The 16,169-nt window shown below is 41.9% G+C and overlaps 1 protein-coding gene across 2 annotated transcripts in view; it reads right to left on the bottom strand.

Moving 5' to 3' along the window:
- LCP1 (lymphocyte cytosolic protein 1) overlaps positions 1-14,074 on the bottom strand; it is a 52,160-nt gene extending 38,086 nt beyond the window's left edge. The window contains exon 1 of one of the 2 annotated variants that reach the window (XM_008706839.2): positions 13,945-14,074. In XM_008706839.2, the coding sequence (XP_008705061.2) occupies positions 13,945-14,074 (130 nt within the window). The remainder of the gene's footprint in view (positions 1-13,944) is intronic. The other variant, XM_040622861.1, reaches the window with a different exon arrangement.
- Positions 14,075-16,169: the final 2,095 nt, after the last annotated feature.

Raw genomic sequence — 16,169 nt, 5'->3', positions numbered from 1 at the left:
ACTCTTTCCTACTGAAACTTCAGGGCATCCTTGGATCATTTCAAAAAGCTGAATATTATTACAGACTAGTAGATTACCTACTACTCAATTACTTCAATATCAGACACCATTCATTGTTCATTCATTCATTCTTTCTCATCCTCTATGAGTCTATGTGCAAAGCACCACTATGGTAGCTGGACTATAAGCATGGGGGCCACAAAGTCACAAAGCCTTGGGCTTCGGGGAGCCCACAGTTAAATGTCAGGTTTCAAAAGTGATGGAGAGATTACAGCTCACTTATTGCAAGATGGTTAATACAATGCAAAAAGTTTTGAAGATTGAAAATGAACAAGTGAAATAGGGCTGTGAGGGGGGAAAAAGGATTAGCTAAGAGTAAGAAATGAACATAGAAACTGACCAAAAAATAAAAATAGCAAACATCTAAATCAGCCAAAAAGGTATCCAGATAATTTATACACTTGTACACCTCCAAGGAACCATAACCGAAATAACTGGTGAGGAGTGGGACAAAATGCCCAGCGTGGGGGCCTGGGAGACCTAGGGTACTGCTTGTCTGGAATATCAGGCTCCGATTTGCCTCCTTGGGCCTCTGTTTCCTTATCTATAAATTGAGAGATGAAATCCCTTCCATGTTAGAAGTTCCAAAAGTCTATTCACTAGCTGGTAAGTATATGCACAAGTTAGAGCCCGGAGCAGGTGCATTTCAAATGGGCCTAGAAATAGGGGCAGGGGTCATCAGGAGCTGTGGCAATCACCCCGATGGGCCTTCCCTGGAAGGCACTGCCTCCGAAAAGGACCCAGCATCTCCCAGCCCCTCCTGGCTCCTGCTCTTACCTCAGCAGCAGGTAAATCTCTGTCCTCATGCATTCTCCTCACTCACCAAGGCAGATGCCCACTGCTTGGCTGCTCAGCACAGAGCAGGGAAGTTACCAAAGCGGCACGTGGGACCTGCTTTCTGAGATGTCACTGTGCACAGCTTAAGACATGCTGATCCAGTTCACTCCCAGTTTCTAGGCAAGACTGTATGCAAACTGTCCCAGAAAGAGAGCCATCTACTATTTTCTTAAAAATATCCAAATAAGGAAACCCTATAACCTCTCTGGTGTCTCATATTCCTACGTGTAACCTAAATCTCTTCTGATACGATTAAAGCTTTCTTTCTTGGGCTATTCTCAGAGGGAATGATAGAAGCTGCTCAATTCATAAAAATTCTGTCACATGCCTTAGTGATCGCCACCAAGTGTTTTTAAAAATATTCTTTTAACCTGTTTTTGGGGGGCTTATCTTCCAAATCTTTAATAGCTTTCTTTGCTATATTCTGGGTCTATGCCAACTTCCTTAAATGATGACATAAGAATAACAGAGTCATAGAATGTGGAGGTGAAGGGACCATAGAGATTACCTATCTGGCCACTCTCTTCCTGCCACAGAGGAGTAAAATGACACCCAGTTAGAGGCTGCTGTCACTGGGCCTGGAGTCCATGCCTCCTTATTTTTCCTCTTTCCTTTATAAGTTTTCAAACTTAAGAGGTAATGCTGTTCTTTAAGGAAGACCTGCTTAACATACAATAAGAATATTTCCCCATGATTTCGAATATTTAATAAATAGAATTTCATGTGTTTCCTGAATATGAAGAAGAACTTAATCTAGGTATTGAGAGGGCACTGTCAGGCTAACAAGGTCCTAGGTCCTAAGCTACAAACAACAGGTGCCAAATCCTATGTACACTTTATATTGGTATCTTCTAGGTGATAATGACCAAGGCTAAGCAACTGCATTCTTCTGGGTATTTTTTTCTTAACTTGGCATTGAGGCCCTGATTTTCCTTCACAACCGAAACAGCAAACCACATTAAAACAACTCACCCTGAGGCACAATGTTCAAAAGAGAAAATGCCAAATTCACAGATAAATACTGAAATGACACCTTCAGGCTTCTAAAAACAATCCGCATTAGTTTGGACATTCTGTTCTGGCTGTTGGTTAGGGATCAGTGAACTCTTCCTCCTCTGAGCGCTGGTCCTGACGTGGGCAGGTGGCCTCTGGGTCCACACCCATCTCTTCCAGCAGATTATGAGATCACAAGCTAGAAGTCTAGACCAGAAGTCATCTCACGGCGTTGCCACATGGCAGCTAATCAGGTGAATGCACAAACCCATTAATTGATGGCATACAGGGCTTAAGAAGTCTACTCACCTCCTTTGAGGAGTTAACTATAATATTCTTGTGCACCTGCTAAAAATATCCCTCCTGTGGAAAGGGACAAATGCCTAGAGCAAGCAAGTGAATGCTTCGAATTTCCTGAAACCATTTTGCTGGAAGAATGACTTTGCTGGGTTGATATGGGGACTGAAGAGAGGCTAGTGTCCCTAGGCAGTCTTCGACCTGGCCATGGAATGCCCCCTGCCCCACCACACCAGCCGCCAGCGGGTTTCTGCCTGCACTGGGCCTCTACAAGCTGTTTCTGTAAACCCTGCTGGCTGCCTGTGATGCTTGGCAGTGGGTCTCCAAGTCCAGTGTCTGACTTTGAGCAGAGACCCGATGAAGTGAGAGGAAAGGAACTGTGGAGACAAAGCGGTGACCAAAGGAGGGTAAAACCAGCAGGGATTCTCCAACTCTGTGAACCAGGAGCACCCAGGAAATAGTGAGGAATGGGTGCTAGAGGTCCCCCAGATGTAACTTGCATAGCACTATCTGGACTATGAAATTCACCTCTGGTAATTCTAAATATCTGCTACGAAACAAATGCATATATACATTTCTTCTTTCAATAAATATCTGCCAAATACCTACTCTGTGCATATCCTGGTACCTTAGATTAGATGCTGGCAACACAAAGATTAGATGTGGCCCTGGCCTGTTTAGTAGGGGGGAGAGTGGATTCTAGTCACTACAATACAGGGGGAAATTTAGATCCACGGGAAGGGAGAAAAGAGCTCACGCCTGGAGAGCCAAGCATTGCCCCCACAAGAAGTGACATTTGACCTGGATTTCCACAGATGGGGAGATGCTTAGAGATCAGCCAGTTTTTTCCCTTATTTATGAAAGATGATTAATTCTTATTCTCTCCATAGAATGTTCTCTCCATCTATGTTGGAGTCAGAGAAAACAATAGCTAACGGACAAATGAGAAGGCCAGCTAAAGTTTACTGAATGGTTATTCAATGCCAAGTGTTTTATATGCATTATCACATTTCACTTTAGCCACAAACCTATGGAGCATTATTATGATTTCCTCTTTATAGATGAGGGAACTGAGATTTTAATAACGGCCCCAGGGTTGCCTTGCTATGAACTAGGGAAGTTTTAAGCTTACACCAGAGCCTGGAGGTAGGGGACAGCACCAGACACTGCCCCACACTACAGGCCAACACAATGTAGGTCTTACTGGAGGCACCTTTCCTTGTGCCTGTGACCACTGGATTTCTGTATCTTAAGGTTCTCTGCTCACTTTTGGGGTTACTCAGCTCTGACCTTGTGTTAATGAGGGCACACACACACACAACACACCCTTTGCAAGACTGTACCTATGACTGGGGCTCTTCCTGGGCTCTCTCTTTTGACAAGTTCTAAATATCTCCTCTTCAATTCCTCACCATCTTGAGGCAAGAGTTAAGAGCAAGAACCCCACCAGGAGGATCTTGCCCGTTCCTGCCTCTGCCTCCTGCCTCTGATGCACAAGGGATTCTCTTCGTTAGAAGCTCCACACCTGTCATCCAATCACATTTCATAAAGCACTGGCCTTCCTCTAGGTGCTGGAGATGCAAAGATGAATAGTAGGGAATCCTTGCTCTTTCAGGACACCCAGTCCCGTGAAGGAATATGTCTATGCAACTCAGAGGCCACCCTGACCTTCACACTCGAAAGGGGTTATTATCATGGTGCTGTGGGAGCACAGAATGGGAAGCACTTAATTCTGCCCCAGAAGAGAAGGGAAAGCTACCCAAAGAAGGTGATACTAACCTTCACTGAGCTACATCTTAAAGAACCAGTTGGAGTTTTCCAAAAAAGACAAAATGGAAAAGGGCCTTCCATTTCTCCAAACGGTGGTATCCCCCTTATCCATGGGGTATACATTCCAAGACCCCCAGTGGATGCCTGAGACCACAGATAGTACCAAGCCCTGTAAATACTATGTTTTCCTTTATATATACACAACTATGATAAAGCTTAATTTATAAATTAGGCACAGTAAGAGACTAGCAATAGTAACTAATAAAACAATTTTACCAATATTCTGCAATAAAATGTATGTGAATGTGGTCTCGCTCTCAAAATGCCTTATTGTACTGTACTTGCCCTTCCTGTGAAGCTGTGCAATGATAAAATGCCAATGTGATGAGATCAAGTGAGGTGAATGTTGTAGGCACCGTGATGTAGCCATAGGCTACTGTTGACCTTTGACCTTCTGAAAATATGTCAGAAGGAGGATATTCTGCTTCAGGACCACAGCTGACCATGGGTAACTGAAACTGTGGAATGTGAAACCACGGATAAGGGGGGACTACTGTATAAGAGAAAATAGCCCTGCAAAGTGAGAAGACAAGCAGAGGATCACCAAGGAAGCTGTTGGGGGTTTGGCAAGATTGGCCCAGGAGGCAGCTCCCAGAAGTGCCAGCATGGTTACCTTCCTCACTAGCTCTTATTTCTAGAAGAAAAACCTCGGTGGTCTAGGCTGTCCTTGCTAACTTCAGTCACAATGCTTACAGCATCCCCGCTGGGTAATACAAACACTCCACAACCCCCTCAAGCAACAAGCCATTTTGGTTTGTTTGTATGGACATAGCTTCCTCCCTATATCACCATCTCCCATCTAGAAAATACAGCCCTGCAAAGTGAGGAGGGAACTGGACGTGCTACAAAATGGGAAATGGGGGCCCGGAAAAGTGAAGTTGCTCCCCAAAGTCTCACAGTGAGTCAGTCATTGATCTGAAAAGAGAAGTAGAGCCTGGAGAATGCTAGTTTGGTCTAGCCAAGTTATGGGAAAAACAGAAGTCCACTAGCATTTAAACAACCTAACAGATTAAAAAACAACAACAACAACAACAACAAAACCCTTCAGATGCAAAGTCCATGAGCTGTGCTTTATATCTTAGGTATGTAGTTGGAGAGGAAAACAAGGAGAGGGGGTTCTTCTCCCACGTCTTTTAAGAATGGCATATGCTCCATTCTCCTATTGCTACCACAGGAGCTGCCTTTCACCCAGTCCAGGCCAGCAAAAAGGCATATCAGGCATCCCACAAAGCTCATCCAAATGCTAATGATCTTATCTTCCTCTGGGAAATTATATGTATAATTGTATATCTGTAAGAAACTAGGGGCGCCTGGGTGGCACAGCGGTTAAGCATCTGCCTTCGGCTCAGGGCGTGATCCCGGCGTTCTGGGATTGAGCCCCACATCAGGCTCCTCTGCTATGAGCCTGCTTCTTCCTCTCCCGCTCCCCCTGCTTGTGTTCCCTCTCTCACTGGCTGTCTCTATCTCTGTCAAATAAATAAAATCTTTAAAAAAGAAAAAAAGAAACTAGGAAGTAACACAGTATGATGAAAAAAGGATGAGTTTCTATGCAACTGCTTCTTGCTATGTGTTTCTGTATACATTCCTTAAATTTTCTGAGCCTTAGTTTCTTCATGTGTTCATATGTAAAAAAGGGATATTGGTAATGCAATTTACAGGGCTCACTCCATAGGGCTGGGTTAGAATTCAATGAGATAAAGGGTTTAAATTGTATACAACAGTGCTTGGCAAAGGAAGGAGAGGAAGGAGAAGAAGGAGTAGAAGGAGAGAAGGGGAGGGAGGGAGGGAGGGAGGGAGGAAGGAAGGGAAGGAAGGAGTTAAGAAATGAAGGGGAAAATTAAAAAAAAGAACTTTCACAAAATTACCTTGGAGAACAAACTCAATTTCCACTATAAATTATATAAAATATTATGTAGAGTCACCACCTAAAATCCACACTTAACTGTATGTATGTTGTATGTGTGTGTGTGTGCGTGCATATAAATCTAGATTTCACATCTATGTTCTATCTTCAAATGTCCTTAGTTTGGCTTGTTTGGGCTCATTTACTACATTTCTCATCCAGAGTCCTTGAAGTGAGTTTCAAAAGGTATTGCAGAAGCGATGGATGCCACAGACGAGAAGCCAGTGGTTTTGGTATTGGCTGATCTCAGGTCGGGTGGTCAAGGGGCTCTGGGCTTAGCCTAGCCTGAAATACTGATGGTGGAAAGTACCTCCTAACAGTTGAGGAAGTGTGACCAAAAGAGGAAAATGTACAGCAATCTTAAAAGCCTGACCACATCCACCATGAGTCACAAAAAGGAACGAGACCTATGGGTATGTGTGAGCAAGACCATCAGCCCATGCCTCCTCAGTCTCAGGGGTGCACGAGCACCCGGGGACTGATTCTGTCCGCCTGGACTCTACTTCTATCCACTCTCCACTCCCTCATTCTCCAGGCATCTTCTCTATTACTGTTGGAGCCGGAAAAATACTGAGACAATGTGCAGTCCACGTTTCTATATTAGCAATGACAACAGAAGCTTCTATTTATTCTTAATATTAGGACCTCATTTTCTATAAGTTCCTTGGGGTAGTTGTTCTAGAATCTCTAACGATAATGTCACTCTCATAAAAAAACAAAATGAGGACTAACAGATACACGGGGGCAGGAAATTTGTATTAATTTGATGGGCTATACTCATCCTCACTCTGTTGGAAGCCATGGTTTGGCTGGCAAATATTTACCAACACCAACTGGCAATGGGATTTGCAATTACATTTCTTTTATCAAAATTTTAAAACACCTTTAGGAACCTGTGACTATAAAATGGGAAAGAGGCAGGGTGTAAATCTTGGTTCTGGCACTTACTGGCTCTGGGACCTCAGATGTAACCTTCCCCGAACCTCAGTTTGGTCATCTCTTATAATAGGACCACATCAACCTTATCTGGCTTTGGTGTGAAAATGTAAGAGTAAATATACGCCAAGGGTTTAGCATGATGCTTACTAAAAATAGCAAGGGCCCGGTCAGCCTGCAGTGATGTGTGCAGTGGAGTGAAATGTGCACAATGGTTGATGGCAGGGGGAAGTGGAAGAGGAAAATAAGCCCAAGAACAGACCCACGAAACACACTGTACTTTCCCCTATTTCACAGATGAAGAAACTGAGGCCTGCTTAGGCTCCACACTTCGTAAAAGGCTAGAAAATGCATCCACACTTGCTCTCCCTCTGTATACCAATACCATGTTTCACGCACAGAAACGAGTCAGACTCACAAAGTATAAAAAACATTATAGGGGAAACGACAGTCAGACTCACAAAGTATAAAAAACATTAGAGGGACGCCTGGGTGGCTCCATCGGTTAAGCATCTACCTTCAGCTCAGGTCATGATCTCAGGGTCCCAGGATCGAGCCCCACATTGGGCTCTCTGCCTCTCCTTCTCCCTCTGCCCCTCCCACTCTGCTTGTGCTCTCTCTCTCTCAAATAAATACATAAAATCTTAATTAAGAAAAAACCTAACATATACATTGTTAAATATATTCTACATTATATACATTTATATGATTACCAGACAAAGTATCATAATTGCCTTTCTCTGTGGTCGTAGGAAAGAAACAAAGAATCAAGGATATTTTGATGAAAAAAATCTTAATTTGAAAGAATGAGGGAAGGGGTGCCTGGGTTGCTCAGTGGTTTAAGTGTCTGCCTTCGGCTCAGGTCATGATCCCAGGGACCCATGATGGAGCCCCATGTAGTCAGGCTCCCTGACCAGCAGGGAGTCTGCTACTCCCTCTCCCTCTGCCTGCTGCTCCCCCTGCTTGTGCGCTCTCTCTCAGTCAAATAAATAAATAAAATCTTTAAAAAGAAAAGAATGAAATGAAACAAAAAGAAATAACGAGAGAAGGGAAAAATCTGAAAAATGTCTCAAAGACGACCATAGTATTCTATCTTTCCAAAGGGAAAATTTTTTTCATGTTTATAAAGCATTGGAAACAACAGGGAAAGTCCGTTTCACATTTTTAAGATGAAGAAGGAGGGCTCAGTAACGCCGAACAACATAGACAGCGCTCATTGTGTTCATACTTCCACTTTGCACATATTACCCAGAGTTCCCCTAAAGGACCCTGCTGGTGAAAATAACATGAGCTGATGATCCAAGGAGGTGTAGAGGACCCACGCTTTAAAATGGTACACCAGAGGTTAACAAAGACACGACCTGATTCTAAATTTTGCCTGAGAAATGGTGAAAGGAAGAAGATATAAATGTTATACAAATACATCTGTGAGCCTCTTTACTTCATATATTCGGATACACGGCTTGCATAAATCTGGGTGCCGACTACCCAGCTGAGGGATCAAAATGCAGGCTGTTGTTTAAATGCAAAGTAATTATTCCATTAATTCACTTCCCTCTTGAAAGTACAACCAGAGAAAGAAGGAAAACAAATTATCCAGGAGATTGCAATTCACATGCATAATTAATTTGCCTGCCGAATTTTGTGCCTTGGCTTTTCTGCCTGTGGAGAACATAATCTCTTTTCCACTTCAGCTCAGCCACTCAGGAAAATGTGTGTGTGTGTGTGTGTGTGTGTGTGTGTGTGTGTGAGAGAGAGAGAGAGAGAGAGAGAGAGATAAGACATCAGGCTAGAAAAAGAGATAGAGATACACAGAGAGAGAGAACATGCATCCGTCATACAACTGGTGCTGGACTAAAACAAGAATCAAGGCTGCAACCACAGTACTGTGGCTTTGCTAGTTGCTCAATTTAACATTTTTAGCTTGTCTTTCCCCCAGAAAAAAATGAATGACCACATTTGAGAAACAAGCCTCCTTTTATAAATGGGGCTGATGCACAGGTGTGGCTCTGAAGTCGACCCTAACTTATTTTAACTTTTAAAGTGGGTCACTTTCCCCCCTCTATTTTTCAACTCACAATTAAAACAATCTTTCATTCTTTCACAGTTTGTAGGACACCTATGTTTGGCCATTACTGTAGAATTATGGGTATATGTGCTTCAGAGTAAATACTAAATTATTTAATTTATTATGTGTCTATCAGTCACAACAGTCAGAAAATGTGAATACCATTTGACTGAAAGTATTCCAACCTTCTCAGACTAAGAACTTTTCAAAGCTTTTGAGGACAGAAATCATGTTTTGTGACCCATGTAGAGATCTATAAATTGGTAAAAACTATAAATACTCAGTCAAGTGCACAGAGGTGCTGGGTAAATACTGATAATGATGATAGACAAAGAAGAAGTCTGTTTGGTAAAATCAATTATAATATAGATGCACTTATTGGGATAAATTATGATTATTTGAGCTCAAGAGCTTAGGTACATTTAAGCACCATGGTCTGCTGCCTGTTTATTCCAGGAGAACATTATTTCTCCTGGAAGTCAGCAGTTATACAAAAGTGATTCAACTGTGGAAAATTAAAGTAATATTTGAATGTATTAACTTGTCTTCAGAAATGAAGATAACACCAGTAACCACCTCACAAGATTGTAGTGATGACTAAATGCATCAGTATGGTTAAAAACACTTAGGAAAATACTCAGTCCAAACTGAGTAGTACGTAAGTGTTAACTATCATTATTAGGGTGAGAAGTTGAAATTCTTCCACCCCCCCCCCCACCGCTGCTTGCTGTGTCTTACAAGATGGAGAGATGATGAAATTACGGGGAAGACTGATGTAATCACTCAAAGTGGCAAACCAAAACAACGGGGACAGTCTGATAGTTTAAGGAAGTTGATTCAGGAGGAACTCAGGAAAGCCACAGGAGATGCCATCTGGGCAGCCCCGTGTTTGCAGCAGCTGGAGGGAGACGCCCCAAGAATGTGGATATCTAATCTGGTGGCAACTTCTCAGAACTTCAAAATGGAAACAGTGTGAAACATGGTTTCTTTTAAAACTTAAAGTTTTTAAAAATTTTTAACATTTATTTATTTATTTTAGAGAAAGAGCAAGAGGACAAGGGGAGAGACAGAGAGAGTAGGAGAGAGAGAATCCCAGGCAGACTTTCTACTGAGCGGAGAGCCTGATGGGGCTTGATCCCATGACCCTGAGATCACAACCTCAGCTGAAATCAAATGTTGGACGCTTAACCCACTGAGCCACCCAGGTGGCCCGAAACATGAACAATTATGATTTAGGTGAATTGCCATCTGGCAAAATAGGGAAACTTGAAACTCTTGGAATCTGCTGACAATGGTTAGTTTTATACTTCGGTGGAGCTCTAATTCTAATTTTTATGCCCGTAGGGTTCAATATGCAGATGGCATAGCCTTATTTCAGTTGATGATTTCTGGGGGTTGGGAAACTAGCTGACAAAAAACCCTAAAGAGACCATTAGACTAATATAAATAATGTCACTCTGCTATAAAATCTGCTATTAGTCATAAAATCCAGTACCTTCACAATCTTACTTTATAAATTGTAACTCTTCATTAATATAATACATGAGCAAGTTTCTCAATTTTATTTCACCTAAACTAATATAAAAATTTGTTTGCCCTTGGGGCTCCTGGGTGGCTCAGTCATTAAGCCTCTGCCTTTGGCTCAGGGGGTGATCCTGGCGCTCTGGGATCGAGCCCCACATCAGGCTCCTCCGCTGGAAGCCTGCTTCTTCCTCTCCCACTCCCCCTGCTTGTGTTCCCTCTCTCGCTGGCTGTCTCTCTCTCTGTCAAATAAATATATAAAATCTTTTTAAAAAAATTTTTTTGTTTGCACTTTCTCCTGTATACATAAAGGGCCTTTATTTTGTAGGTAACAAGGAGAAGTTGACTTGAGAACTTTCTAGACTAATCCAAAGTAAATAAGCAAAAGGTAATGATATCTGTTCCTGTGTTTTCTGTCATCAAAGAAGCCCATTATCGGTGCAAGAGTTTCTGTAAAGGTAGTTGAGTTTTAGCTCAAAGAAATGTTTTTAGAGTAAAATAATGAGATTATAATTTTGTCTGTTTGCTGTAGTCATTGGACAATTTCTTAAATACCTTGAACTCAATGTCCATTTAATGCTTTGAGGTTAAAATGAAGAATAGTGTTTTGGCAAAGAGGAAGCATGGTAGAATGCAAAATATTGTATGATTACCGTAGCTTCCTTCACAGCAGTCACTGGGGGAACTCAGTAAATATTCAGTTAATAAGTGAAGTCAAAGAAAAGACTTCCGTGCATATCTTAAGGAGCTGAGAGAAAATACTTGAGACAACTTTTCAATTCAGTCAATGTCATTAGCACGTCCCATGTGCTAGGAGAGCTAGAGAAGGAGCTGAGGCTGTCAGCAAACAAGGACTTGGTGCTGAAACAGTATGATTACTGCTATACTTACTCTAAGATCAAAGCACTAAGCAGGGACACACAGAAGAAACTGTTAGTGGGGGCAAGGAAGACGGGGGAAGGGTCCAGTAGGATCCTTAAAGAAAGACCTCAAAAAGGACACGTTTCTTGATGTGTGCCTTGAAAACTGACCGTAAGTTTTACAAAGAAAAGAAGAAAGCAATTGGAGCAATAGTTGGAGCAAAAAGAAGTGAAAGAGCATGGAACTTTCTGGCAGCTTGTGGTCTTGTGCACCCAGAACGCGGCCAAGAGAGGATGGGGAGAGTCAGAGCAGAAGGAAGTGACAAGAAATAAGGTTGGGGAAGTGGTTGAGGCAAGATGGTGAAGGCACAATTCTTTAGTAAAATTCTTTAGTAAAATTATACATTAGTAAAATTCTTCAGTAAAATTATACATTAATTAAAAGAGAATACTTCTTTATTTTACTATTATATGAAACCCACAACGATATCTCCTACTTATAAAAATAAAAATGCTTCTGGGTTTATTGCAAATTTTTTTCTCTTCTTTCTCCCTCTGTCTTTCTCTTTCTCCCCCTCCCTCCCTTAAAATTGTGAATGCCAAGATCTCTTCAGTCAGCTTCAGAAATAAAAGCCTCTAATGATCTATATCTGGGAAAAATAGGCTGGTGTGGAAGAGGGGATCTAGAACAGACAGCTGCTTATAGAAAAGCAATACGGAGCTGAAAACCCTGGCTATCTACCGTCCCTCGACCCTCCAAATGCCCAGTGACCTTTGGCCAGTTCCTTCCATGGTGAGTCCACTCCTCAGGTCTAAGGGCAGTTAAGAGAACTACGTGAGATAAACCATAAAGAGTGGCTGCACCATTGTCAGTACATATAAATAGTATAATATAATAATGCTATTATTACTTGTCTTCTTTAAGTAGGTAATTTTGAATGAGACTTTGTTGGCCTCCTCCCCTTCGTCAAAGGGATCAGAAAAGGAATACAAATGATATTAAAATACTGAAATTGTTTGCTGAATTACCAATTGTTTCAAGACGTACTCTCCTTTACAAACTAAAGGAGACAAAATTTAAAATGTGACAAAGAAAAGCATCAGTGAGATAGCTAATGACAAGTCCCACCACAGCAGTGCTGGTTCAAACGGCAAGAGCCAGAAGATTTTTCCCTGATGTTACTGGGGGTGAGCTGGAATGAAGAGAAATGGGTATTTTATAATCTATCAGGTTGACACTTTAACAGTCTAAACTTGATTTAATCAAGAGACACTTTTTTTCCTCTATTTTGAATTAACTTTTTCATATTCCATTTTATCTCCTCCCAAAGTAAGGAAAATGTGGACATACCTTCACATTCTAATTTATTTTGTTCTCATTAATATTTTTACTGGAAATAAGAGCATTTTTAAAAATTTGTTCTTTTCTGGGATTCAGGTCCTCCTCCCCCAATTCCACATTCTTGCTAGTTTGAAACCATTAGGAAAGATGTGTAAAACAATATGGACGGCCACATTTGGCAACTTTCAGAAATTCACAGTTATAGGCACACAACTAATTCTATTCAAATTTGCCCGTGCAGATGTTCTTTGAAAATTTTTATTTAATAGAAACCAGTTTATGATTAATTTATGTAAATTTAAAATTAATACATGGCAAATAAACCACCATTATCGACTGAGTTTTTCTTTTTAAGTTGTCCTGAGGAAATAACTTTAGAACACAAGTTGCTCTACTGAATAAGAAAAACTGGGTTTTGATAAGCATCCTGATAAATTAATCCATTTCCAGCCCAAATGGCTTTTTATGTCTATCATCTGTCGATGGATCTTAATCTGTTGGATAAGGATAATTAAATGAAGGTTGATGCTATAAGATCCAAAGTCTATGACTGAACAGAACTTCTAGAGTAAATATCCCACATCAACTCCGTCAGAATTTCTGCTGTAGACAGAAGCCCTTCATCCAGACTTCAACAGTCATTTGTTTGGTCATAAGCCTAACCAATAGTTCAGACAATTCTGCAAAAGCAGTACAATTAAACAAGGAAAATTGCTTTTATTTTTACAGACTAAATGAAGAAGAGGCGCCTCGGATGCCTTGTGGTTATCAAACACACCCATTAAAAACCGTTGGCGCCAAATACCCAGTAACACACTCAGTAACGTATGACTCGAGATGTTAATATATCCACTCAAGTACTGTAAAAAAACTTTTTAAAAAAACGGAACCACAGGAGCTAAAATTAAACTACTGCTAGGCCAACGAGCAGCGCAATCTAAGTGATCAATATGCACTTTCCTGAAAACATTTTAAGGTAATAAAATCACAGTAAATAGCCTCCCTGAAATGGAGCAAGAGACATAAATCAAAACACGGTTTGCTTTGAAAGGTGGGGAAAAAACCAGGAATCATTGTTTTGGGGGTGATAGCTGTGGGGAACTGGAGAAGCAGCCACCCCAGAGAACTGAGAGGTCCCACAGTTAAACCGTGGCCTGGCTCACACAGGGCTCGGGTAACAGGTGCTCAGATCTTGGTCCCCTGAAGGCAGAACCCACAATCCACAGAAACAGAGCCAGCCAACAAGCAAAACATCATAAGCACTTAGAAACGACAAAAAGACATTAAGAAAATTTACCTTGTAGAAAAACTGTCCTCAGTGGTACTGGCGTGGGACCAGAAACCCCCTTCTTTCTGATCTGCAGAACAACTTTGTCAAACCCGGGTGTGCAGTCACAAGGCAGGAAGTGACTAGAATGACAAATCATCGGCCAGGAAAGAAATAGATTTTGTCTTTATAAGGACATTTTACCTAACTTTTTTTTCCCCCTTTCATGTCTCCTCCCCCACAGGAATCACCTGACAGAACAGGTCACACAAATTCATAAGCTTCTTACCACTTCCTCTTTATAAAGCATTTTTTCGCTTCTTCCCTCTTTCTTCTCTAGCTGTCTCTTAGGCTCTGGGCTACTTAAACCTGTCTGATTTCAGATAACAAGGCAAGGTCAGCCTGTTACCTTTCCTACTCGCTCTGACCCCCGGCTGCAAAAGCATAGCCCAGGTGCCTGGCTACTTAACAGCAAAGACAAACAAATGATTGGCTTTCAGTGGAGTAGCCAGGGGGAAAGGCGGCAGGTACACCTGAGGCAAACTAAAAGGGATTTCCTTGGGAAAGCCCCGCCCCAGCCGAAACCTAACCTCTCTTAAGTGTCCCTGAACAATGATCTTATTGGAGCAAACAAAACAAAATGGTCTCTTTAAGGGGAAGGGCCTAAAAAAAGAAAGGCCACTATATTATTTACTCATTCTTTTATTTATAGAACATCTATGTGCTAGGGATCTCTTTAACCCAATTAAAGATTTCAATTATTTAGACGCCTCCTATAAAGAGCACCGGTAGATCACGCAGGCAGCTGCTAGAGTTAAATGGGTAGCTAGATTCCTTCATACAGACCAGATTTATTTTTTGAATGCACATTTTATAAAAGGAGCAGGAGAATTAAAAAAAAAAAAAAGCTCTATTCTATCTCTAAACCCTGGATGCTGTTCTTGAGGGCAAATTCCCATTTTCAAAAGTTAAGTGCTCAAATGCTTATGGCCTCGCGGAAGCTGTGAAGGTTGTGTTAGTGCCCGAGTCATGTTAACTAAACACGAAGCGCCATCTCCAGATTGCCCCCAAACTGTGTGCGGCTCCAACAGTCAGCTACTGAGGAATAAGGATTATGGCTACACTTCAATCTGATGATAACTTGATAGTGCTTGATCATTCTAGATGCTTCTGTAGTTGCCGGGGGCCTGGGACCCCACCAGTGGGTTCTGGTTGGGGAGCTGCCCTTATACTTCATTTGCCTCTTTGATTTCTCCTCTAGAAAGTTCCTGCTTCTGACCTCAAATGTTAAACAAAGGTATTTCTGATTTATCTACTTCATTAACCCATGGTATGGCAACTTCTTGGTCAGAACCACATAGAGGCCATCTTGAAGAAGAGGGTGGATGGAGTCATGAAAGAGATGGTGGAGATTCAGTCCATTCTGGAAGTGGCTCGCCTCCAGAGAACTATCAGCCCTCTTGTGACTCCCAAGGAAGACTGAGAGGTAAATCAGACGGCACGGTACGGTAAATAAAACAGTACCTGTTTTCTCCATTGAATAATGACTCCCAACTAATAGAATGCAGAGGGGTTTCAAGAAGCACCTAAATTCTTTCGGGACACCAAAGGAACCCCTGTACATCATTGTGACCGTACCAGTCACACTACAAAGCAGCCAAATGCTACTGGTTGCTACTCTGGTGGGAACAATCACCATTCTGGGCCCTGCAGTCAGACTCTCAGGATTATGTCCTGATGGCTTAAGGATGAAAACCTGTGAAATGTGGAGCCCCCTAATCTGGTTCTAGTCCCAGGTTGGAATGATGAAGGGAATGAAGACCCAGGAGTAACACGTCATAAAGGGAAACAGAGACTCATTTCATTTACCTGGGAGGAGGAGAGCAGCTGCATCCTGTAGCTACTGGTGCCTGGTCATCGGAGGTCTGAGGAGTCTGTGAGGGAGAGCAAGATATATTTGCGCATTAGTTCAACAAGCATTCAAGTGCCTGTTTGTAGGCACTGGTGATTCAGAGATGGATAAGGTACAAGCACTGTTCTCAAGGAGCACATAGTCTAGTAGGGAAGAAAAACATTCATGTAAATGAATGCCACCTGTTAGGAAATGGGGTGAAAAGGGCCGTGGAACACTGAGGCTGACGCAGATGTGAGCAGAGCTGACACAGGAAGAAGGTGAAACACATGTGGTGAGGACGAGCCATCAGAAGAAGGATTCAGAATTCCAGACAACATCTAGTTTCTAGAAGATGAAAGCC

This window comes from Ursus maritimus, unplaced genomic scaffold (genome assembly GCF_017311325.1).
Source record: "Ursus maritimus isolate PB19 unplaced genomic scaffold, ASM1731132v1 scaffold_10, whole genome shotgun sequence".
NCBI lineage: Eukaryota > Metazoa > Chordata > Mammalia > Carnivora > Ursidae > Ursus > Ursus maritimus.
Note: the sequence above shows the minus strand (reverse complement) of the source record. Positions and strands in the feature narration are given on the sequence as shown.